Source organism: Hydra vulgaris, chromosome 09, assembly GCF_038396675.1.
Source record: "Hydra vulgaris chromosome 09, alternate assembly HydraT2T_AEP".
Taxonomy (NCBI): Eukaryota; Metazoa; Cnidaria; class Hydrozoa; order Anthoathecata; family Hydridae; genus Hydra; species Hydra vulgaris.
The window spans coordinates 32,397,178-32,423,679 of NC_088928.1; the positions used below are offsets into that span (position 1 = coordinate 32,397,178).

General features: G+C 29.0%; 2 protein-coding genes across 3 annotated transcripts in view; one reads left to right on the forward strand and one right to left on the reverse strand.

Moving 5' to 3' along the window:
• LOC100208508 (F-box/LRR-repeat protein 6) overlaps positions 1 to 2,379 on the reverse strand; it is a 32,806-nt gene extending 30,427 nt beyond the window's left edge. The window contains exon 1 of the mRNA XM_065805398.1: positions 2,227 to 2,379. The gene's annotated coding sequence lies outside the window, so the exon portion shown is untranslated. The remainder of the gene's footprint in view (positions 1 to 2,226) is intronic.
• Positions 2,360 to 25,459, forward strand: LOC100203715 (all-trans-retinol 13,14-reductase). 2 transcript variants are annotated; one of them, XM_065805394.1, is made up of 6 exons: positions 2,360 to 2,647; positions 16,026 to 16,191; positions 21,967 to 22,226; positions 22,346 to 22,547; positions 22,816 to 23,010; positions 24,347 to 25,459. In XM_065805394.1, exons 1-6 carry the CDS (start codon positions 2,423 to 2,425, stop codon positions 25,171 to 25,173), a joined length of 1,875 nt encoding a protein of 624 aa, XP_065661466.1. In that variant the 5' UTR covers positions 2,360 to 2,422; the 3' UTR covers positions 25,174 to 25,459. The 2 variants fall into 2 exon arrangements, with proteins under 2 accessions (XP_065661466.1, XP_065661467.1); XM_065805395.1 differs by having other exon boundaries at positions 2,383 to 2,647; positions 16,026 to 16,164.
• Positions 25,460 to 26,502: the final 1,043 nt, after the last annotated feature.

Genomic DNA, 26,502 nt, shown 5'->3' on the forward strand with positions numbered 1-26,502 from the left:
ATGGGGGTAGTCCTCGAGGGGGAGAAGGTTCTTAGCTGGGTTTTGACTCCGTACCCCAACCCCCGGGGTCAGGGGGGCTTTAAAATGGGATCCGGTGTGGCTCTGCAGCCTCAGCCGTGCAATTTGGCAAAACCTAAAAGCTTCCTACCTGTGGAGGAGTGTCAGAACACTTCATTTGACAACAAACATGAGGGTAAAGTTGTCTGGTGATCTGTCAGCAGGAGCCTTTTCCAATCAGCTCTATGCCTTGGGCAATGGTGAGGCACCAGTTGATGTGCAGACAGGGCTCATTAATTTCCCTGCCAACTTTTGCACACTGGTGGATTCTGCAGAGGAACTCATTGTCAAGGTGTTTCCCAACATCCAGCAGAGTTTCACCAGACATGACTGGATCTGTGAGAGAGCTATTCTGGCTCCCAAAAATGAGTCTGTCACCAAGATCAATATGCAGATCCAGAAAATGCTCCCAGGCAATGAAAAGTCCTACAACTCCATTGACATGGTTGTCAATGGAGTTGTAGTGAAGCTGTCAACTATCCAACAGAATTTCTGAACTCTTTAGAACCATCTGGATATCCTCCTCACATTCTTCACCTGAAAGTTGGAGCACCAATCATTCTCCTTCGCAACCTCGACAGTCCCAAGCTCTGCAATGGAACTCGACTCATCATCAAAGCTATCTTTTCAAACTTGATTGAAGCAACTATACTGACTGGATGTGGCAAAGGTGAGAATGTCTTCATTCCAAGGATTCCAATGATTCCCAATGACCTCCCATTCAGTTTCAAGCGCCTCCAGTTTCCAGTCAGGCTGGCTTTTGCCATGACCATTAACAAAGCGCAGGGACAGTCACTCAAAGTGGCTGGCATCAATTTGGAACAGCTTTATGTTGCATGCTCCAGAGTTGGATCTCCACGAAATCTTTTCATTTTGACTCCAGAAGAAAAAACCAAGAACATTGTCTATCAGAAGGCTCTTCAGTGAAAGAAATCCTCTTTAAAGAAGTCCTATTAAAAGAAAACAATAACAATCCAATGTGAAGAAGTTACCCGTGATTTAACTTTTGTAACATGTTCAACTTTTTTTTCCAGTGTGAGAGAACAATTTAATTGAAAAATTTGAGTAAATGTTCTTTTGGAAATTCTTAATTTGTTGTTTTTAAGTGGAAAATAAACAAAATGTCTTTTTCTTCCTTAATGTCTTTCAGTTATTTCATAGCTTCAACCAACAGGGTCACATTTTGTGGGATTATTGTGCAACATTAAAAAATATTGCACAATCTTACTGTGCATAGCCCAAAATTAGTATAACAAAGTTCCAGATGCTCATTTACTTTTAAATATTGGCCCGGGCAACGCCGGGTTACTCCAGCCAGTATATAATATAGTATATAGAATATAAGGAACATAATATAAGGAATACAATATAATATACTAGCTGGAGTTACCCGGCGTTGCCCGGGTCAATATTTAAACTGGCTTACTTGATATCTGTACACAAAAATGGGCCCAAAAAATGGTCCCCCCTGACCCCGGGATCAGGGGGCCCATTTTTGGGCCCCCCTGACCCCGGGGGTCGGGGTACGGGGTCAAAACCCAGCTAAGAACCTTCTCCCCCTCGAGGACTACCCCCATGCCAAATTTCATCGAGATCGGTCCGGCGGTTTGGATTTCTATAGAGAACAAACAAACACACACACATTGCCCTTTATATATATAGTAGAAGATATTAAGATAGAATATAAGGAAAAGCTTGACAGGTTTAATTTAAAATGAGGAATATGAAAAGAAAGTCATTTTAAGAAGAAAAAGTCGTCGGTCTTGATATAATCTCAATTTTTCGATGTCAATCATTTTAACGTTTTTTTATTAGATAGACACTAAGAACATAGAAATTGGATACAAATTCACTAATATATGATTTTTTTAAATTAATGAATTTTGCAATCTGACATCTTCTTAAAAAAATCGAGCTCCCCGATAGTTGAATTTTTATTTTTAATATATATTGGTAGTATATTATCGATTTTATATTGATGCTTGAAGTTTCTTCTTGAATTTTTGATTCAAATGAACTATTACTACAATTATTGTACAATTTATATTGTATATTGACTGGCAATTTTGTTTTATATTTGACAATTTTATTTTATTTATACGCATTAAAATAACAAAACAATAACAAAATAAAAAATAGTAAATTATTATAACAAAAAAAACAACAAACTTTTCACGTTGATAATGTGACTTGAAAATGGAGTTTAATTTTAAACCAAAATTATAAATCAATTACAATAATATTGTCATGAAAATGTCCATTTAAATGGATCAATGTTTTATGAACTCAAATCGTTGTTTACAAATATTACTTTTGTTATCCTCATCTCTTTTGTTTTTGCGCGATAGATTTCCTTTTATTAAAGATGTCGATTTTTATTCAACTGTGTATAAACGTATATTATTTTATCTCTAATCTTAGTTTATTAAGTTTGATATCGATTGGTATCCTTGCATTAATTTTTTGTGGAGTTTATATTTGGTATCTAAGTAATAGAAATAAAGGAAAAAATCCATTTTCAAAAGAATGCATTAGACCTCACTCAGCACTAGTAGTTGAAAAAGAAAAGCGCAAGGCGGTCCTAAAACAGGTGTGTTTACGGTTTAAAAATTTAATACATACATGATACATGTAATATATAATATATTATATATATTCTATTTTAAAATATAGTCTATCTGTACATATTTTGCAAGTCACAGAATGTGTATTCAGTATGGGTAATACTATTTCATTTACTGTATTTTCTTAACCCTTTCGCTGCTTTTTTTTTTTTTAATATCTGTCTTATCATAATAGAAAGTGTTATTCTGATTAGAAATCGAATAAAAACATTGGTTTAAAAATTTAAAGAAATAACTTTAGTTTAAATTTAAAGTATAAAAATGCTTTTTTTTTTAAATTTATTTGAACTACATTTTTAATAATATTTTTATAAAAACAAAAGGACATTGCTATTTAGACATACAATCAATGACTTTGAAATCAGACTAAAGTATTTATTAAAGACTCAAGTATTTATTAAAAGTTTATTATTTTATAAAAAATACAATTACTTCAATTTAACTTGTGTTTTGTGCAAAAAAAAGTTTGACTTACCTTTTGTGCAAATTCTTGATGCAGTGGTTTATTCAAAAATTTAATTGAGAGTAAAAAAAAAATGTTCAGGAAAGAAATCCGAAAAAAAAATTGCGATAAAAATGAGTTAATTTTTTCCTAAGAACAAATAAAATTTACCGCTTATTGAATAATTTTAAACTTACCGCTTATTGAATAATTTTAAAGTTAAAAAACGATAAAAAGTCGCTTAACCACTTAATAGTTCACATACTGCTGATAAAATATATTGAAATGATAAAAAGTTACTAAACCGCTTAATAATTCGCTTACTGCTTATGTAAAATCGCTTAGGGCGTACGTAAATTGCTCTATGCCTAACGCTTTGAAACAAAGCCTGAGATATGAACTTAATGAAATATAACTGAATATATAAATTAGTATAAATAATAAAAAAGATTAGAATAAAAAATACTGACCATAATTATAAAATACATTTCTTACAGAATAAAAATTTATACAACAAATTATTCTCACGAATCATCAATATATAATAGGCATTGATGGAAAACAACCATTACCTTTTTATTTTTTTGAAATTGGGTGGTATTTTTTGCCTTCTCTAATGCCACATTTTTTCTATTTTTTTTTTCTATTTTTTTTTTTTTTTTGATACCGTTATTTATTTACAAAACTTAAATAAATGAATAATATAAAAGTATAAAAGTAATATAAAATATTTATGCATGTACCTATTCAGATAGGGGTCATTCCAGCTCAATTCAATTTATGCTCAGCACCATGACATCTCAGATTTCATTGATTTTTAAACAAACTTAAATTAATGAACAAAAACTTCACTCCAAATTTTAGTGTCTGACTCCTTACAGTTTTAGAGGTATCAATCATAATGCTTGTAATAATGCATAAAAGATCATAATACTTTAAGGGTTATTCCATATGTAATCACCTAGTTTTTCAAAAATGCCCCAGGGTACCACCTCAAATTTGCTTCAAATTTTGACCACCCACGGCTTTTATGAAAAAGACACAATCCCGAAAATTTCAGCTTGATTGACCAAACCGTTCAAAAGTTATAATTGAATTAATATTGACCAAAATTGGAAAAATTTGAGTATCTGGAGCTTACAGTAGATATTTTTGATTTTTACCAGATCATAACTTTTTAAATAAAATAGATGATCACCTGAAATTTTTTAGGGTAATAGTTTTTTACCCAAATTATCTATTTTTGTAAGTGTTTTTGACTGATTTTAAACAGTTTTTGAGTTCTTGTACCTCAAAGTTGCTAAATAACACAATATTAGAAAAATTTTTGGAAACTTTAATGTGCTACAGTCCAATACCAACAGACAAGCTGTGCCAATTTTTTGTTGCTTTTGTGTACTTAGAGTAACCACTTGTGGAAAAAATTAAAGTTATGTGTTAAAAGTTATTTTAGCACTTGCAGCAGCCTGTTAAAATTTCACTTTTTTTAAAAAAAAAATATGATAAATTACATTAACTTTGTAGGCATAGAAAGTTGCGTAGACAGTTAAAATAAATTATGAAAGTTTTTACTAGCAAAGTTCTATATATAGACAATCACCAAAAAAAAATTAAAGACTCATAATCTATCTTATGACATGATTTTAGCATTTTGAGTGCAATGCTTTTTTAGTTTAAAAAGATACCAATTAATGCAAGTTATATTATACTTCAAAAAAATAAAAAATGCTGAAAGAAGAAGTGTATATACACATGAAACACAAGTACACTACTTTCTTTATATCTGATTTAATTAACTCATAATACTTTCATAATCATTATTAGCAAGTTTGTAGTCACAAGCACTTCTACCCTTAATGGATGGGGCACTTATTTGACATATAACTTTGTCAAATGGAACCCAACATTGACTTGATCGTGCATCATTAGTCCATTTTAAATTTAATTTGTTTCTATGTATGAATTTTACATTAACATCTTGGTTTACACTACAAATCTCAAGTACAAGCCCTATGTACCATTCATCATCGTAAAAGCATGCAATGTATTTACCAAGTTAATATTATTCAGCAAATGGGTATCATAGACAGTATCGGTAAATATTCTCCATAAAAATAATTTCTCTCAACCTGGTAAAAACTGTGATTCTTAAGGCTTCTTAAGCCTGGGACTGTGCTCATCTCTTCATATTGTTTCTTTAGGCTAAAATAAGTTTCATGATTATTGATATTATCACTTGAAATGTATAATAATTTAACACCTTTAATGTTTTTTTCAGCCCATGTAAACAGTTCATTTTGTGTGAGAATTTGCTGCTCATAGACTTGCTTTTGCTGCTTCTCTATTTATAGTTCCTCCTATTCCATCACATAGACTTTTGCCATGGGATGTAGCAAAGAAGTGGTGCTCGGCATTTATATTGTGATCTTCAAGATGGTTCATGTGTTGATTTAATGTTCTTTTTGCCTCTGATAAATAGGAGGATTGTGCTTCTTTGATAAAGTGGTGGTGACAAAGATCATACAAAGTTTCACTTAGAGTTTCAATAAACTCAATAATGCTTGTTTGGACACCCATTATTTCTATATGATATGATCATCAAAATAAAAATTATTACTTTCAAACACATTTTCCAAGTAAGTCTTTAAATTTACTTTACCAGGCGAATTGGAACATAGATGGAATATGCAGCTTCGACTATAGATAATACAAACACATACTTTCATCAAATCTTTGTAATATATTAAATGGCCCTTTGGTAAAGCAGTGCACATCAATTTAGTTTTTTCATGATAAAAACATACGCAAACTGAGCTACTTCCACTACTGTCAACTGTAATGCAACACTTTGGTCTTAGTTCACCTTTAATTGAACTAATATTAAACGTTTTTGTTTATGAACTTTTACATTACTTATACGCACAGAAACAAAGTCTTTTTTTCCTGGACATTGTCTTGTGAACTCTTTGGGTTTATAAATTTTAATGACTTTTTGTTTACCAATATCTTCCTAAGGCTGTCCTATTTTAGCCTCAGGTTTAGCAAGTATTCCTTTTTCATTTTTGAAGTTGTTCTAAAAATGTTTTGCAAGTTTTTTCAATTTACTAACTATCAGAAGTTAGTGTTAGTAGTTGAACTTTTTCTTCCTTCAAACTTATTTTCATTTTATTTTTTATTGCATCTAACAGTTGGTCTAAATCATTACAGTTTATACGTTTTTGCTCTCTTTCTGATACTTTATCTTTTGGGTCTATATCCAATGCTGACACTACTAGGTTTGTCATACTTGTTGCAAATTTTTTAGCTTTTTGCTTTCCATATCCTAATTTTTCCTGTCTTCTTACATTTTTGAGTGGAGATATTTCCAATAAAGACAAACTCTTATTAAGAATTGTCTTATCAAGGTCTGAACAACTCAAATCTTCTTCAGCAGCTTCATCTTGACTACTTTCTGTAATTTTTTCAAGTTTGAATTCATTTATACAGGTAGTAAAAACTTTTTGACCAGGTTTGATCTTAAGTTGATTTGCTATTGATATGTTAACTTTACACAATCCCTTGATAATTTTTTTCTTGTGGACTTTAAATGGATCACAACAGTATTTTTGAAGTGTTTCATATCTAGAAATATAGGCTTTTTCATGGTGAATACATATCTCCTCATTTGGTTCGAAAGTGTATTCTATCCTCTGCATTAAAACTTCAATATCAGTATCTTTTAGTCTTATTCTTCCTACCATTCTACAATATGACATTTTATCACAATATTCATTTAAAACTCTTCCCACACAACATTTCTCTGACATTTTTTACTAATCTAAAAATATTAAATTTAAACATGTAACATTATCTAAAAATAAACTTTTTTATATTTTCGCAGTAATAAAATCGTAAAAATGAAATCTCAAGTATAAATGCGATTAAAACTGTCTAAAATGCAACCAATAAACTATTTCTACATATAACTATTTCTGCATACACAAAACTTTTACTTTTTGGTTCTTGCAATATTAAAAACTAAAATAATAAAATCCAGAAAATACTGCACAGATTTAGATTTTAATACAAAGTCTTGAAGCAATTGAAGTATTTTACACTCAAATTACAACCATGTGAAAATATCATTATAATTATATTATATGCATAAAATTTAACAAATATATATTATAAAATCACATCAATTAAATTAGGTTAAGACACTGATAATTTTATTTTATGAAAAACTGATTATATTTATTTAGGGAAAAAATAAAATATACACATAAGTCATAGGGCTACAATCATGTGATAAGATAGAGTATAGGTCTTTAATTTTTTTTTGGTGATTGTCTATATATAGAACTTTGCCAGTAAAAACTTTCATAATTTATTTTAACTGTCTACGCAACTTTCTATGCCTACAAAGTTAATGTAATTTATCATATTTTTTTTTTAAAAAAAGTGAAATTTTAACAGGCTGCTGCAAGTGCTAAAATAACTTTTAACACATAACTTTAATTTTTTCCACAAGTGATTACTCTAAGTACACAAAAGCAACAAAAAATTGGCACAGCTTGTCTGTTGGTTTTGGACTGTAGCACATTAAAGTTTCCAAAATTTTTTCTAATATTGTGTTATTTAGCAACTTTGAGGTACAAGAACTCGAAAACTGTTTAAAATCAGTCAAAAATGCTTACAAAAATAGATAATTTGGGTAAAAAACTATTACCCTAAAAAATTTCAGGTGATCATCTATTTTATTTAAAAAGTTATGATCTGGTAAAAATCAAAAATATCTACTGTAAGCTCCAGATACTCAAATTTATCAGATTTTGGTCAATATTAATTCAATTATAACTTTTGAACGGTTTGGTCAATTAAGCTGAAATTTTTAGGATTGTGTTTTTTCATAAAAGCCGTGGGTGGTCAAAATTTGAAGCAAATTTGAGGTGGTACCCTGGGGACCATTAGGTGATTTGATATGGAATGACCCTTAAGTAAGATAAAATTGTTATGGTTTAAAATTTTTAGAAAATAATTTTTCGAAGTAAAATTATACAAAAGGTATAAAAATAATCATAAAATATATGCAGGAAAAAAGTGACAGAAAATTATTTCTTTTAAAATGAAATTGGGATCTGAAACACCCGCTAAGAATAAAGTAAAAGTTTACGAAAGAAAGTTACAATTACAAACAGCTAATAGTGGAAAGATTCTACGATTGCAAAATATAATGCTAACTATTGGCTTGAAATAGAGAGTGTTGATGGAATAGTTACTGCGCTAAAATGCCGTGTATGCCAAGATTAAGCTTCTCATATTCAGATTTTAAAAGTGTACACACCAGAATGGAGTGGTGGTGGAAAAGAGTGGTCGATTGCAACACAGTTCTGCAATCATACATGCAGAAGGAATGTTGTACCAAAAAGCTTTTGAAATATTCATGAAAACAAGAGGTATGAGTTTGTGTGATAGAATTGAAAAACAAAATGAGTTGCAGCAGGAAATGCGGCAATCAGACATTTTATCCAGTATTCAAACCATGCATAGTAAGGAACTTGATTTGACCAAAAAGAAATTTGAGATTGCTTACTTAATAGCAAAAGAAGAACTGTTACTTAGTCAATATCCAGAAATAATCCAATTACAAGAGAAACATGGTGTAGTCTTTGGTCAAGCTTACAAGAACGCAAATACTTGCAGAACATTCATTGACTACATTGCTCTGAGTTTGGCGAAAGATCTCAAAAAAAATCTGAATAATCAAAACTTTTTCACTATTCTAATTGACGGTTCTAACAACGTTTCAATTATGGATAAAGAGGCCATATTTGTTGTCACCTTTAATCCAATCCCAACTGGAAAATCGGAAATATGTGTTGAATGTGACTTTCTTTCACTTTTAGATGTTGAATTGGAACATCGCACAGAGTTTTAAACACAATAAAAGAATCACTTGAGAATATAGAAATCAAAAATTGCAATAACAAATTAGTTGGTTTTGGTACAGATGGCACATCTGTAAATAGAGGAGGCAAATCAGGTGTTAAAATGTTGTTCTTGGCTGAAATTCCATGGATCACGTTTGGTTGGTGTGTAGCACATCATCTTGAGTTATCATTAAAAGATAAATTAGGAAGGACTGAATCACTTAATGATGTTGATTGTATTATTTTAAGAATGCATTACATTTACAAAAAATCACCTAAAATGTTAAGGCAGCTCAGTGAACTTGTATCTAGTTTAGAAGATGATGAATATTACATTGATGGTTACCGACCTAAGAAAGCCTCCGGTATTATTTTACTTGATTTATTTAACGAACTATTATTTACTTTGCCTGCATCTAATGCAAAAGTTAAACGCTTTTTTTCAACAATTAATAGAGTGAAAATGGACATGCGCAACTCTCTGAAAAAGAAACGTTTGCAAAATTTAATTTGAGTAAGTTTGCAAGGAAAAGATTCTAATGTATTTGAATTAAGTTCTACTATAGAGTCATGGACAAATGATCTAGTGCAAAGGCCAATTCAATAAGAAAGTGATTTTTTGCAATTAAACTTTGAATGAATAAGCTTCATACTTTGATCTAATTTGGGTTTTTTTGTCAATTTTAAATAATGTTTTTACTAAACAATCGTTTACAATGTTGCAAACAGTCGTTTAGTTATATATAAACTATAGTTTTAACTAACCGAATGTAAAAAATATATTTTGTATTATAAATATAATAAAAATATTTATATTGTAAATATAACAAATATATTTTGTAATATAAATATAAAACAATATTCATAAATGGAAAAAAAATTTATAACAAAAACCTTAAAGTTAATGACATAATGCGCTAAAAAAATATCTTAAGGTGATTAGAAAATAAAGTTTTTTTAACGTTTTGAATGACTTTGCATAATTGAATAACAAATCAAAAGTTGGCTTGATCAACTTAATTTCTTATTTGTTAATTTTTATGATAAGTTAAGATAAGCTTATCATAAATTTTTTTTTAAAGGCTTGTTAAAGTGCATTTATAATGAAACATTTAAAAAAAATTTATTTAAAAGGCTCATTGGTATTTATAACGTAACACTTTAAAACAAGGCCCAGTAAAAGTTTTTATTTTTATTTTTTTATTGTTTCGAAATTCTAAACTAAGTGGGAATTCTGCGGTATAAGCAGTGCTATCAAGCACAAACATAAGAAGTGTGATGCAAAAATTGCTACACTTATAAAAATTTGATCGTCCGGAAAATTATTTGATCATCTACTTTTCAATTCTTATCATTTTAGCTGATCCGTGTTGATCAGCAACCTCTAAATAATTATTTTGAGCGCTGCAATTAGCTTTAACTTATAAAATACTTGCTTAATGATACCTTAAACACTAAAAAACTAAAGCTTCTTTATGACAAACATAATCCAATTTCAAAATGGTGTAACACTTTTTATAAGTTTTTTGATGCCCCATACAAAAATAAGTATATCTTGAGATGACTAAAAGATGTGGTTCCAAAAATTTTTCCTATGGATCTATATATAACAAACTCCTTATTACAAAAAAACTGCAGGGTTTTTCTTATTTAAATCTGATTTATTTGCATTGAAAGGTTTATGAAAAAATTAGGAAAAACTGTTATTAATGAATGAAAAAAATTTGTACATATTTATTTTTTGCATTTTTTTATAAAGATTTTAGAATCTCAGGTACAGTTCTAATATATAAACATATTTGCATTTCACATTAAAGATCTTCACTTAATACAAACTTCATGTTTAATGAAGGATTTTCTATTTACGAATCTTCAAATAATTAATTTAAAAATATTTCTTACAGAACTATAAAATTATATAAAAATATAAATGATAAAAAAAGATAATTAATTGGATTATTGAATAAAGAAAATTGTATTATAAAGAAAATATATGTCCATAAGGATGATGGACCAGGAGAACTGACTTGCAGCCAGGTTTATGATGATGAAGATAATAAACTTCTTAAATCTCAATTCTTTTTTGATAGCTATAAAAATATCCTCTCAAAACACATGCTGTATATAGTCACTCAAGAGTTGCTCTCAGTAAAAAGAAATCATTATATTTTCAAAAAACAGTAAAGTTAGGTATTGCAAGGACTTTAAATAAAGATCCTGGTCAGTTAAGCTAAGAAGACTCCTTCAATAAATTATCTAAGGAACTTAAATGCAAAGAAAATGATATGGATATACTTATAGGAACAATTAACAAAAAAATGTTAACTTTCAAATAGAATCAGAAAATTTAATTTCTACTGGTTCCAATACTTTGGTCTAATAAATGTATAGAAAAAGAATTTAATATTACTAATTATATGGTGCAGATATCACACAAACTGCTGCTGAAAAATGGTATCTTTCCCTTAAAAAAAAAGGAAAGGAAATATCTCATTTGTACGTATGTGTATTTACTTTATGCTAAGTTTAAAACCAGTTATCCTGATATAAAGACTTATTTTTCTCACTTTTGCTCAAATTGTTCAAAATAGTGCATTACAATGTGAGCATCTGGTACACATACAGTATGTGTGTGATCACACACATACTGTATGTGTATCCCTACCATCAAAATATTAAGTTTATGACTAGTGCAGTTGAATTATCAAAGATTTATCATTAACTTGTTTGTTTTGTTTGCTGTTAAAGATTTATCATGAACTTATTGATATGCTTGTTTGTAGTAGGGCTAACAAGAATTAACTAATTGAAATCAAGTAGCCTCATTAATACTTTAACAAATAAATTACAAAAACTTACTGTTCATTCTTACATTGCAAAACATTCATACATAGCTAATTTTTTATAGAAATTAAAAAATGAGTTAAGTAGTACTAAGGTCATTGTCCTTTATGATTTCTCAGAAAATTCTGAGTTTGTTGTACAAGACTAAGTACAAATTTTTCAATGGAACAAAATTCAAGCAACATTGGATCTAATAGTAGTTTATTATAAAGTAAATAATGTCCTCAAATGTGATTCAATATGTCTCATCTCAGATGATTTACTGCATGATGTAGATATAGTATATCATGCAATGAAGTTAACACCTGAACATATTAAAAGCAATATCTCTCATCAAATAGAAACTGTTTATTACTTTTCAGATGGGTGTGCTGGCCAGTACAAAACTGCAAACACTTTATAAATATATGCCACCATGAGCAAGGTTTGCTATTAAATGTACATGGTTTTGCCAAAATGAAATAATAGGAATTAGTTTTTGATACGTATCTAAGGAGTCAAACATGATAATTGAAACTGAAATTTTTGTCAAAGATTTTCAACAAAAATGTTACCAAGCACCCGCAGCTATCAGAATTTCATTCTAATAAGTAACACTCCAATAAGTAACATTCCAATAAGTAATTCCAATAAGTCATTCCTATAAGTAACAAAATTGGAACGTTGTTTTTGAAGAAAAAGAGTATTCATTTGTTTTTGATTTTCAACCTGATGAGATAATTAAAGATTGCTTGCATAATATAAGCATTGAAATGTTTGCATGTTTTGATTTATAATAACGACCCATGGGTTGGACTAGAGAAGGATATTGATGTTGAAAATAAAGACTTTCAAGTTCGATTCATGCATCCATTTTACCCTTCAAGGTCATATTGTCGGCCTTCTAGAGATGGTGTGTGCTGATTTCCATTAACAAACTTATTCTTAATAAAGAAAGTTGGGCAATCTTTAACCACTTAACGAACCTATTAATTTTCAAAAGTGTGTCAAAAACAAATCTATTTTTTTTTTTAATTGATTTTACTGTTTTAACCATGCAAAAAAGGAAAATAATAATAATTAATAAATTTTAATATATTTTAATAATTTATGACCTTCCTAATTGACCTTTGAAAACTTGCTCGACATATGTCGAGCATTGCGATATATAGCATAAAATTCTTGCAAAATTCTTGAAAAATTGAAGTGAACCTAGTTGCAAACTTAATTTCCTCTATTTCTAAACAATAAAATATAAAGTTGATTTCAATAAATTTATAAATTTATGATTTTATTAAAAACTCTAATTATATAACATTACATAAACTTTCGTAAATGTACATTTATGGCACTGTAAAATTGTAGAGACTAGGCAAAATCACGCATACAAAAATTTCAAATTTTTAACTGTAAAAGTAGTTTTATTACAAGAAACTTTCACGTATTTATAAATAATAAGAATAAAATAAGGCATTCTATAAATTTATGAACATTGAAATCCAGAAAATGACGACCAGAGAGGCGAAGGGGAGAGGGAGTTGTGCTAGGACGACCTTTGCTCTTCACTGAATTGTCTTTATACGTGGATACAAGAAGATCAATAAGATCCATTCGAAAGTCCAACGGTTTTTTAGTATGTCCAGCTTGCTTATATAATATATAAGAATTCCATACTGCAAATTCAAGAAGATGAAAAAAAATTTTTTGGTAATATTTTTTTCCCCTTTTCCTCATGATGGGGTAGCTAGATAATGACTGATCTACTCGATCGACCCCTCCCATCGTATCATTGTAATCCTTTACAATTCTGGGAATACTGGTAGCTACGCGCCCTCGTTGACATTGAACCATTTCCGAAGAATGAACAGTGGAAAGTAAAGTGACGTCCCTCTTATCCTTCCACTTCATGGTCAGAACTTTTCCACGGCAAAATGCAATAGTCTCTCCTTTCTTCAACTTCTTTGAATTTATTTGAGGGGGCATATCTTTTCTATTTTGCTTGACGGTTCCATATGTGTTAGTTCTATTATTTATCAATAATTCAGCAAGTGCAGTCGAAGTATAAAAATTGTCAGTTGTCAAACAATGACCTTTGTTGAGTAGCGGGTCCATTATAGACATCACAATTTTTGATGAAACTGCAGGAAGATCTTTATACTTTTCATCCATTTGTGTTCCTTTGCCCGTATAAATAATAGTAGACCAAACGTATCCAGTTGAAGACTCGCATAACATATAAAATTTAATTCCAAATCTTGCACGTTTCAGAGGGATGTATTGCACCCAACCGAGTTTACCTTTATAAAGCATTAGACTTTCGTCGATGGTCACGTCACGATCCAGCTTATACAATGTTTTGAATTTATTGCTGAGAAGCTGGTAAATAGGGTAAATTTTGTTCAATTTTGGTTGGGGGTGAGTTTCAGGATTGTAGTCTTCACTATTTGCAAAGTGCAAATATTTTTTTAGTGCCTTGAACCTTTTGAGAGGCATGCACTCTCTAAAAAATGGAGTGTCTGAGAGAGGTTTTTTTGACCAGTAAAGCCAATGACTAGACTTTACTACCAAGCCTTGCAACATTACGAGTGCGAGAAATACACGAATCTCCCTTGCATTGGTATTAGGAAAATCTCTATCGCCTTTCTGCAATGCATACCGATTTGTTTCAGTGACAATAATATTGATTAGTTCATCGTCAAAATATAAATTCAAAAAGTCTAATGCATTTCCATCAGCAGGAATATTTTGGTTGCCGAAAACAAATGGAAACCTAGGATGAGGTATCGTTGGTTGAGGTTCAATTTGCCATGCACGCACGTCTGCAAGCGTAGGCTCATCTTCTTCAGAATCATCGTCTGAGAAACCTTCACTGTCACTGGAATCACTCCTCTCATCGTCAGACGAACTAACATGAACTGAGTCGGTATCGCCCAATAAACTTCCTTCGTCACTGTCGGAATCCATCATATTTATAAGTAACACAAAAAATGGGCACAAATAATTCAACAATGCAGGTTACGCAACAGATAATTCATGCAAAATTATCAATCACTTAAAAAAAAGTCACGAAACAATGCAATGCACTTCCAACCGCCCATGTGTAAACACTGGCGCGTGGCAGTCATAAAAAGAAGAGTTTATCGTACAGGAAGCGCATCAGATATCATAATAACCAATCAGAAGCTTTGCTCGACATATAGCGAGCTAGCTCTCAAAGTATACCAATTTTTGGTAATGCTCGACATATCTCGAGCAAATTTTTTTTGGCTAAAAAAGTTTGCTCGACATATGTCGAGCAAATTCGTTAAGTGGTTAAACCAGAGAACTAATTTTTTATGAAACTGTTAAAAATAAATGTAATTTAAAAAATATAACGCTTGCAGTTTTTTTGTTTTATGGCATTTGTTGCATATAAAACATTAGGAAAAAATTCCAGAATCATAGCTTTTAAGCATCTAAAGATAAATATTTTTTTGTACGAAGCATCAAAAAACTTAGAAAAAGTATTACATTATTTTAAATTTAAGTTTTTATATAGAAACTTTAATTTCTTAGTGCTTTAGCTATCTTTTTTGAGTTTCTCTCCCTAAATTATAGTTAGGTACAAATTTTCACTAATATTGAACAAGCGTTTTATAAGTTAAAGCTAGTTATGTTATGCAATTAGTTTGAAAAATTAATTGCGCTGAAAAAAATAATCAAAAAAGAAATTGGGACTGAGTATCAATATCTCTGAAACCATAAGGAGTCAGGCAGTAACATTTGGAGTGATGTTTTCTTTCATTAATATGAGTTTGTATTGCAAAAATCATCAAAATCTGTGATGGTCATTCTGTGTCAAAATCTGTGATGGTCAATCTGTGTCGAAATCTGAGATAGTCATTCTGTGTCAAATCAACCCAAAAAAAAATTTCGGCATGGTGCAGAAACTTTTTTTTCTTTTGGGTTGATTTGATGCAGAATGACCCATAGGTAAGTAAGGCATAACTTACCTAGAAGAAGGAAAACTCAGATATAACTGAAAAATGTTGTTAGTACAAAACCTGCAGTTTTGTTAAACTGCTTTATAAAAAAAAAAGGGAGAAAAACATAATATATTAATTTTTGTAAACTGCATAAGTCTGCACAAATTGTGTGTTTGTGTATATATATATATTTTTCTTTTGCTAGAAATTTTTTTCTTCGAACATTCCTTCGAAACTTGATGCTATTATCATAGGAAGTGGTATTGGAGGTTTGTCTTGTGCAGCCTTGCTTGCTAAAGCTGGTAAAAAAGTGTTGGTACTTGAGCAACATGATCAAGCAGGAGGTTGTTGTCATACATTTATTAAAAAAGGTTGTTTTAATTATTTTTATTATTATTATTTTTATTATTATTATTATTATTATTATTATTATTATTATTATTATTATTATGTCTATTAATTGAAAAAGAAGTAAAAAAATATTATATTTACACAAGTTCTTGAGATTTCACATAAGTTTTACAAAAGAAGCTAATGTCTCTAGAAAAGCTAGATAACATACTTAAATATTTAATATAAATATCATTATCAAAAACAAATAATGTAATTAAAGTTAATATCATTATCAAAAACAAATAATGTAATTAAAATTAATATCATTATCAAAAACAAATAATGTAATTAAAGTTAATATCATTATCAAAAACAAATAATGTAATTAAAGTTAATATCATTATCAAAAACAAATAATGTAATTAAATATCATTATTAGTCATCAAATATTTATCCTCTTTTTATTCATTGAGCTATTCAACAGGCGCAGTAAAAACAGTTTAATGATTATATTTTTTTTTGTATGTTAAATAGTTGTGGTTTTGATGCATTTAAAATAGGAGTGACTATTGTTATTAGTTGAACTTATATTTTGGTTAGATGGTTCAGTAGTACTTTGGTTAGATGGTTCAGTAGTACACAAAGTTTTTTTTTTTGTGTGTGCACTATAGTGTCCCAAAAAACAACTTTTTTTAATGTCTGCTCCCACCATCTATATCATAATACTGGAATTAAAATATTTTTGAGAAAAAATATTTTTTGGGGTAGCTCAAATGATTGCTCTCTAAAACTATCAATTAAAAAAAGTTCTTCAACAGTGTATCATGGATCTCAAAAGAAGCAAAATTGTATAAAAATTTTAAAAATAATCATCATTTTTTTGTAGAAATGCTAATTTTTATTTTGAGTTAAAAATGTAAATTTTTTGGCAGTAAAAATTTAAAATAATTTTGTTTATATAAAATGATGATTGTGTTGAAATTTTTATAAAATTGTGCTTCTTCTAAGACCCAATATGGTATATTTTTAAAGTACTTTTTTTTTGAAAATATTGATATTTTGTTTTTTAAATACTAAAGCTATTATTATCAAGCAAAATTAAATGAGGAATAAAATACTAAACAAATGGTGTAAAATTTTCGAAGTGAATTGCAACTGAAAATGTTAAAAAATTTACAGGCAACCCTAGAAGATGATTAATGAGTTTCAAATCAAAAGAGATAAAAAAAAGTTCAATTTATTTAGTATTTAGTCAGTCTTATGATTTAAGTTTTTTTTTTCCTGAATTGTTTTAACTACAACTAGAATAATTTTTTTTTACTCCAGTTTTTTTTACTGGAGTAAATATGCTGTGGATCAATATCTCTTTCAATCAATCTCTCTTTCCTATAAGTTCACTCAAATATACACTTTTGTTCATGATAGTGTCTATCAAGAGTGTATTATTTATTATGAGCTTGTTCAAATGCTTTGAGTTTGATATCGCTCCTACCAAGATCTTTCCTTATTTTTGTCATAATGTTTTTTACAGTCTTTTGTAAGAGATCTTTTTTTATTATTGCGCATAGTGTAGGAAGATATTTGTCACACTGAAACTCTTGCCAACTTAAAAAAAAAAAATTGCACCTTACAAAACCAATGATTTATGATTTATTTTTTTTTAATTTAAAAAAGAAATAGGAACCTGTTTCTTTAATAGCTCCATTATATTATCCTCATATTTTTCTAGGTCTCTATGGTGACGAAAAGTCATTCATGTATGAATAATATAAATAATATTGGCCCAAGAACACTGCCTTGAATGACTCTTTTATACATTGGATTAGATGCTTAAATGTTTTTACTTGTTTATTACAGTTGTGTAGGTAGCTAACAATCCATGATATAAGCCAGTTTAATTACCAACTTACCACTTGCGATAAATCATATCAAAGGCTTTAGAGAAATAAAAAAAATAAAAAATATTGACATTTTTTCTCTCTTTATTGCATAGCCAAATTCTTCTATAACTTAAATTATAGCATCCACTGCACTGTCCAGGAAAAAAAAATCAAATTGTCTATTAGAGGACCAAATTTAGTTTTTAATTAATATATCTTAAGATAATCTTCTGTAGAATGTGGGATCTTTATTTTAAGTATAGGTGTTAAGTGAATTGATTTTTATTGATCTCGCATAGGATTGCATTTAATTAGTCAATTGAAGAGAATACAGAGTGATGCCAAGATTTTGAGGCGTAGGATTTTAGTAGAATTGGAGATTATCAGGTCCTGTTGGTCTCTAAATCACAGGACCTGATAATTTGTCTAAAACCTAGAGGTTTTAGTTTGCTTAGTTAAGTGGAAATATTATTGTAAAGTAATATTATAGTAAAGATAGGATTTGTGAGTTGATTTACATTCGTACCTACAAAGTTTGACCTCATACATTTCTATGTGTACATTAATCTCTTTTTATTAGTATGTAACATTTGTTAATACATTAATATATTAATGTGTGTGCGTCAATGAGTGTTAATTTGTATATCTAGTTTCTTAATTCTCAGTTTTGATAGAAAAAATAAATTTCAACCATTGTTAAAAATGTAACAAATATGGCTTATTACATATTATACTTTTACAGTATTTCATATATATTATTATCATAAATTTCTTGAAATAAATTGTATAAATAAGATTTCACAACCTGTAAATTAATTTAAAGGTATGTATACCTTTAGGTCAATTTACTGTTTTAAATATATAGCAACTATGATGTTTAACATTTAAATTGAGAGTTTTTAGTTTTGCTTTAAGGGTCATTCCATGTCAAATCAACTCAAAAAAAAAATTTTCAGCTATCTCAGATTTGGATGGTTTTCGCAAAACAAGCTTATATTAATGAAAGAAAACTTTACTCCAAATTTTAATGTCTGACTCCTTATGGTTTCATAGACATTGACACTCGGTCCCAATCTCTTTTTGGACTGTTTTTTTCAGCACCATTTATTTTTCAAACTAATAACGTAACATAACTAGCTTTAACTTATAAAACACTTGTTCAATAGTAGTGAAAATTTGTACCTAACTATAATTTAGGGAGAGGAACTCAAAAAAGATGGCTAAAGCACTAAAAAATTAAAGCTTCTATATAAAATTTAATTTTAAAATAATGTAATACTTTTTGTAAGTTTTTTGATGCCTCGTATAAAAAAATGTTTATCTTTAGATGCCTAAAAGATATGATTCTGAAATTTTTTATATGCTAATGTTTTATATGCACAAAATGCCATAAAACAAAAAAACTGCAAGCGTTTTATTTTTTAAATCACAATTATTTGCATTTAAAGTTTTATAATTCTAAACCCCAAAAGTATCAAAATTACAAAAATAAACCATGAAAATAATTAAATTGTAATAAAAAAAATTAAAATAAGTATTAGCAGAAACTTTAACAGTTTCATAAAAAATTAGTTCTCTGGTTTAAAGTTTGCCCAGCTTTCTTTAATGCTTTGGTGATCAATTTCACTGGTTTTGTATTGTTTTTCTGTGACAGTTGTTGGAATATTAATCATTAAGAATAAGTTTGTTAATAGAGCTCAGCACATACCATCTCTAGAAGGCCGACAATGTGACCTTGAAGGGTAAAATGGATGCATGAATCGAACTTGAAAGTCTTAATTTTCAACACCAATATCCTCTTCGAGTCCAATCCATGGGTTGTTACTATAAATCAAAACATGCAAACATTTCAATGCTTATATTATGCAAGCAATCTTTAATAATCTCATCAGTTTGAAAATTAAAAACAAATGAATACTCTTTTTCTTCAAAAACAACTTTTTGTGTTACTTATTAGAATGAAATTGTGAAAGCTGCAGGTGCTTACATTTAGATAGGTGCTACAGGTGCTTGGTAACGTTTTTGTTAAAAATCTTTTAAAAAAATTTCAGTTTGAATTATCAGGTTTGACTCCTTAAATATGTATCAAAAACTTATTCCTATGATTTCATTTTGGCAAAAAAAAAACATAGCAGATGCTGTAAATATATGATTTGTTATTGCTCAATGAAGGCTAGCATTTGAAGTTAGTTTTTTTACAATCCAACCAATACCACCACAAGGTGATTTAGCATGACTTGTTGCAAAGAAAGGCCATGTACATTTAATAAGCAAAATCTTATTCATGGTGGAATATATTTATGAAGTGTTTACAGTTTTTGTATTGGCCAGCACAACCATGTGTAAAGTAATGAACAGTTTCTATTTGATGAGAAATATTGCTTTTAATATGTTCAGTTGTTAACTTCACCGCATGATATACCATATCTACATCATGCAATAAATCATCTGAGATGAAACATTGAATCTCATTTGAGGTCATTATTTACTTTATAATAAACTACTATTAGATCCAATGTTGTTTGAATTTTGTTCCATTGAAAAATTTGTACTTAGTCTTGTACAACAAACTCAGAATTTTCTGAGAAATCACAATGACCTCAATACTACTTAACTCATTTTTTAATTTCTATAAAAAAGGTTTTTGCAATGTAAGAATGAAAAGTAAGTTTTTGTAGCTTATTTATTAGACTATTAATGATTTTTACTTGTGATTTTTGTTAACCTTACCAGCTCTAATTGCTCTGATTCTGTTGTCTTCCATTGTTTGTAATCTATACAATAACCATCATCTTCACCAATATCTTCTTGAGAGTAGAACTCATGTATAACATGAGGCAACAATGTTTAATTCTTATTACCCCTACTACGAGCAAGCATACCAACAAGTTCATGGCAAACCTTTGATAATTCAACTTCACTAATCATTAACTTTTTGATTAGTTAGTTTTGGTAGTTACACATACAGTTAACCAAAGTTAGAAAAACAAGTATTTATATATAACTAACTGGTTTTAAACTTAGCATACAGTAAATAAAATGTATAAGTTTCCTGGTTAAGTAATAATACCTTTTCTTCTTTTCCATTATGTGAATTAAATGGATCACAGTAAGTTATGATTGTGGAGCAAAATGGTGCAACGCTTATAAAAAGCGTTGCACCATTTTGAAAATAAATTTTCATTGAGAAGCTTTTTTTTTTTTTTAGAGTTTCATTTTTGAGTTCCTCTAAAAAATAGTTAGATACACATTTTCAACACTATTAAGCAAGTATTTTATAAGTTAAAGCTAATTGCGTTATGTAATTAGCTTAAAAAATAAATGGTGCTGAAAAAAAAAATCAAAAAAGATATTGGGACTGAGTATCGATATCTCTGAAACCTTAATAGTCAGACACTAAAATTTGGAGTGAAGTATACCAAAAAAAATTGAAATCTAGGTGGCATGGTGCCAAACATAAATTGAATTGAGCTGAAATGATCCTAAAGACTTGAAACCATGGCAAAAAAAATTAAGAAGTTTTTTAAGTTTTTCAAATTTTTCAAATTTAAATCAAGAAAGCCATGGCTTTACTAAGTCTTAATCTTCAATGTAATACCATGAACAATGATTATCTTTAATTGGAATGTCTATATAATATTGTAGTCCTTTTACATTTGAGAAGAGTGCTTAACTTATGCTTTAATAGCAATATTTAAGTTAACCCCATAAAAATAAACACATTTCATATTTGTCAATGTCAATGAAGAAAATTAAAAAGTTAAACTCAATTTTAAATAAAAATAGTTGTTAATTAATCAAATGTTAATAAACAAAAAGAAATTTTTTGTTTAAAAATATATAAAATTTAAAAAAAAAGTTATCAATTAAGATTTGACTTTTATAAAATTTCTGATTCAAATAAGTGTTGCAAATAAACTGTTATTTTTTCAGGGTTTGAGTTTGATGTTGGTATCCATTATGTTGGTGAAGTTGGAGGAGATACTTTGACGAAAGTCTATGTTGATCAAATCACAGATGGACAACTTAAGTGGGCTCCTGTTAATGATGTTATTGATTTTGTAGAGTTTAATCAAATAAATGGTAAAAGAACAACACACAGAATTCTTAAAGGCAGTGCATGGAAAAAAGAATTAATGCAAACTTTTCCAAATGAACATGACGCCATCAATAAGTATTTTGATGCAATGAAGGTATTTCAATAACATTTTCATTTTGTTTTTATTTGAACTTTTTTTTTTTATTATTATTATTTTTAATGTTTTATTATAGCTTATTTAGTCAATTAAATATTGTTTTCAAATTTTTATAGAAAGCAAGACAGATATTTTCACAGACCTTTGTTCTAAAAATGTTACCTATTTGGGTTGTCATGATTTTAATTAAAACAGGCATATTTCAGTTATTGTCACATCTTCCTAATTTCTGTTCAAAGTCACTAAATGTATTTTTAAGTGAACTTACAACCAATGCTGAACTGAAAGCAGTGCTGTCTTATTCATTTGGAGATTATGGTATACTTATTTTTTATTTTTTTTAAATATTTTTAAATATTTTTTATTCATTTGGAGATTATGGTATACTTATTTTTTATTTTTTTTAAAAAAAAAGATAAAAGAATGAAAGGATTTAAAAAAATATGAATGACAAATTTAAAAAAAAATAAATAAATGAATGACAAATTTAAAAAAAAAAAAATAAATGAATGACAAATTTTGATTTCTAAAATGTATTTTTAGGTATTTTCATATATTAATTAATGTTATATATTTTTGACTGAAGGAACCCAACCACGTGAAAGCCCAATGATAATGCAATTAATTTTAATGCAACACTACATGTATGGTGGATATTACCCTGTTGGCGGAGCAAGTGAAATTGCTTTTAACATTATTCCAGTTATTGAGAAAACAGGTGGCAAAGTACTTACTAAGGCTAATGTTGTAGGCTTTGTAATTGAAGATGGAAGAATTACAGGTATTACTTTTTTCTTTTCTCTTAATTTATTGTCATATGTTACCTTAATTATAATTAGTAAATTTAAATGAGGTTTCCAGTTGTGATTGGCTTCCCCTCTTTCTTTCTTTCTTTTTTTTTTTTAATTTCTCAAAGTTATTTAAATTAAATATAAACTTTCTAGTTTATGAATTTAAGGTTTAAGACAAAAGTTTTTTAAAAGTAAGGGTATATACAACAATCGCTACAAGGTAAAGACAAGTCAAATTATTTCTACTAATAGATTTAGAGGTAAAGTCATAGTAATTTATTAATATACAATTATTCACACTAATTTATTCTGGTGAACATTATTTTCTTGTAATTGCCAAGGCGGAAATTCAAATTTCTTTGTCAATTAAATTGTTCATACAGTTTTATGTTTGTGTGTTTGTGGTTATATATAATTACACACATGTGGTTATTTGCTTCTTTTGGTATTTTAATAGTATATTCACTCATATCAGTAGTGAGCCATCTGACATGACTAAAACCGCCACACTGAATCTCTCTAAAGTTAGATGGCAACTTATCAATCTTAATCACTTTACATACTTGATAGGATTTTTTTTGGTCTGTTGACTTATTGTTTATTATTGTTTCTGGAATGCTGGTCAATAAAACTATATAATCTATATAATCACCTTATGCTAGCCTTATCTTTGTTTTTATTGATATTATGTTTCTCTTTGTAAATTTGTCTTTTGTAAAAATTGTCTTACAAGCATAGACACCTAATTTTTTCTCTAGAAGCCTTTTAACCATCAACTTGTGTGTTAAACTGGCCTTATTTCTTTGACTGTATAACCATCTGGGTTCCATTGTTTAATTTTTTTTTTAGCAAAAATGCATGTAGGTAATACATGGGATTTTCACATAAAAATATTGTAAGAGGACATATGGTCCATTAGTTTATCTAATTTCAATAGAAGTGCTTCTTTTACTTTTGCTTTAGTTTTTTCTCATGTAAATGTAACGAGTTTTTTTTTCTCATGTAAATGTAACGAGTTTTTTTTTCTGAAAAATAACAGCATTGAAGATTAAAATAATAACACTGCACGCTATTACCTTATTATGTTTTTGTTTTTTTTTATGGTGGAGAGCAAAGTCAAAATCTTTTTTAAACTTAATTTGACATTCTTAATGAGAGTCTAATACATTAGGATTTTTTTATATTAAGCATTTGTTTTTATTGCCAAAATCTTTTTAACTGCATATTTATATGTATTAAATATCAATTTTTACAAGTTTATACATTTTGTTAATGGGCGTATTTGGTACATTACGGTAAAATTAATACTTTTTCTTTTTTATGCAGGTGTTAAAATTGACGGGAAAAATGAACCAATACACGCTCCAGTTATTGTATCGGCAATCGGATTTATTAACACTTTTTCAATACTACCAGAAACTTATAAAATTGGTTTTACTGATGTTTTACGAAAGGTAAAAAGTGGTCATGGTGCTATATCTATCTTTGTCGGATTGGACGGCTCAAATGAGGAGTTAAATCTTCAAGCAACAAATACTTGGGCGTTTACAAACACAGATTTTGATAAATCTCTTGACGAATACCTCGCACTTCCTAAGGAGCAGGCTGGTCTAGAAGATATTCCATTGCTATTTATTTCTTTTCCATCTTCAAAAGATCCGTCTTGGAACGAAAGATACCCGGGCAAGTCTAATTGCACTATAGTTACTCTTGCAAATTGGAAGTGGTTTGGGCAATGGGAAAATGAAAAGAAAAAAAAAAGAGGCAAAGAGTATGAAGAAATTAAAATGCGTATTGCGGAGCGTTGTTGGGAACAAACGCTATTATATTACCCACAGTTGCGTAATAGGAGAGTTTATTTTGAAGTTGGAACCCCAGTAACAAACAAGTATTATCTCGGGTCAAATAAGGGGGAAATTTACGGTTTGGATCACTCTCTTGATAGGTTTGATCCCGAAATAATTGCAAAACTTCGACCTTGTACTAAAATTCCTGGTTTATTTTTGACTGGTCAAGATATAACTACAGCTGGTTTTGCGGGAGCTCTTTACAGTGGTTTGTTAACTGCGTCTGCAGTTCTTAATCGAAATCTAGCAAATGATTTAGTTAAAATTAAAAAGGATATGAAAAATTCTTCGAAAAAAAGTATTTAAAATTTTAGATTTTTTGAAAGCTTCATAAGTACCACCTGAGATTTTGCTGAACTCCATACAGTATACAATTAAAGCAGTATTGTAACTACTTGTAAATTCAAAGGGACAAAAATCAAGATAAAAATATTTTTAGATAGTGGTTATCAAATATTAGTGACGTATTTAAAGGTTTATAAACGTATTTATTATTTAACGTATTATTAGTATATTTAGCACGTTTTTTATGTATTTTTATCTTTGTAAAACATTAGAACACATGCTTAGATTACAAAATTTTTGCAACGTATGTATGTATATATATTGTTTTAAAAGCCCGTGGCTCCCAGACTTACGTTATTTTATAAAGGCTGAAAATTTTTCAGCGTATGCTTCCATTACAACTAGGAACGATGATTAACTCTTATTATTATTTTCTTCTGAGTAGTATTAGAAATCATGTGATTCATTGCCAGAAATTTATCATGGTGGCAACCCCTTGCCAGACACTTTTAAACTTCTAAAAATTGAAGTTTAAGGGTGACAATATGGTGACTGCTTTGCACTTGCTGATGCTTGCAAATTCTTTTGGCGCACTTATGCCAATGTTTAGAAATTCTTTCAGCGAACTTATGCTAATGTTTGCAAATTCTTTTGGTGCATTTATGCCAGTTTTTGCAACTGCTTCGCACTTATGCAAGTTTGCTTTTACCCTCTAAGTTAACGCTTTAGTCTCACATATTGTCAGAAAGACTCCCTTTACACACAAAAAAAATCTGTACATAAAAAACACCCAGCACCTATAATACACCAATTTCACCTTTTCACTCTTTTTTTTTTTTAGTTAAAAAAGTTTTCAAAGCAACCTAGTGTGTTTATTTGTGGATGACTTTTCTTTTTTTATATTTGTGAATGGAAATTTAGTTATAAAAAAATTGTTTGAAACTAAAACTGTTGTAAAAAAAAAAAAAATTTTAAAAGCAAGTTAAGTGTACTCTCGAGTCCTTAATACAAGGGGGTGCGGGAATTTTAGTGCAGATCTATTAAATGGGTTTTTAATAAAAAGGGGTGGGGGTGGGGAATTTTTAATGTTGAAATATAAGTTCGTTTTCGACAATCGAGATTTATTTGGTCGGCAATTTTTAAAGCCTGTTTAAAGTTTTTGTTTTTAACAGTAACTAAAATAATTTTCCAATTTTTAAGGCTAATTTTTGTTGTTGTTAATAACAAGTAAAAATTAATAATTGGGGGGAGGGGTCTTAATAAGCTTGGGGTGGGTGGAAAAATTTTCCAAAAATTAATAAACGTCACCCCGCCCCCATCCCCCTTTTATTAAGGACTCGAGAGTAAATA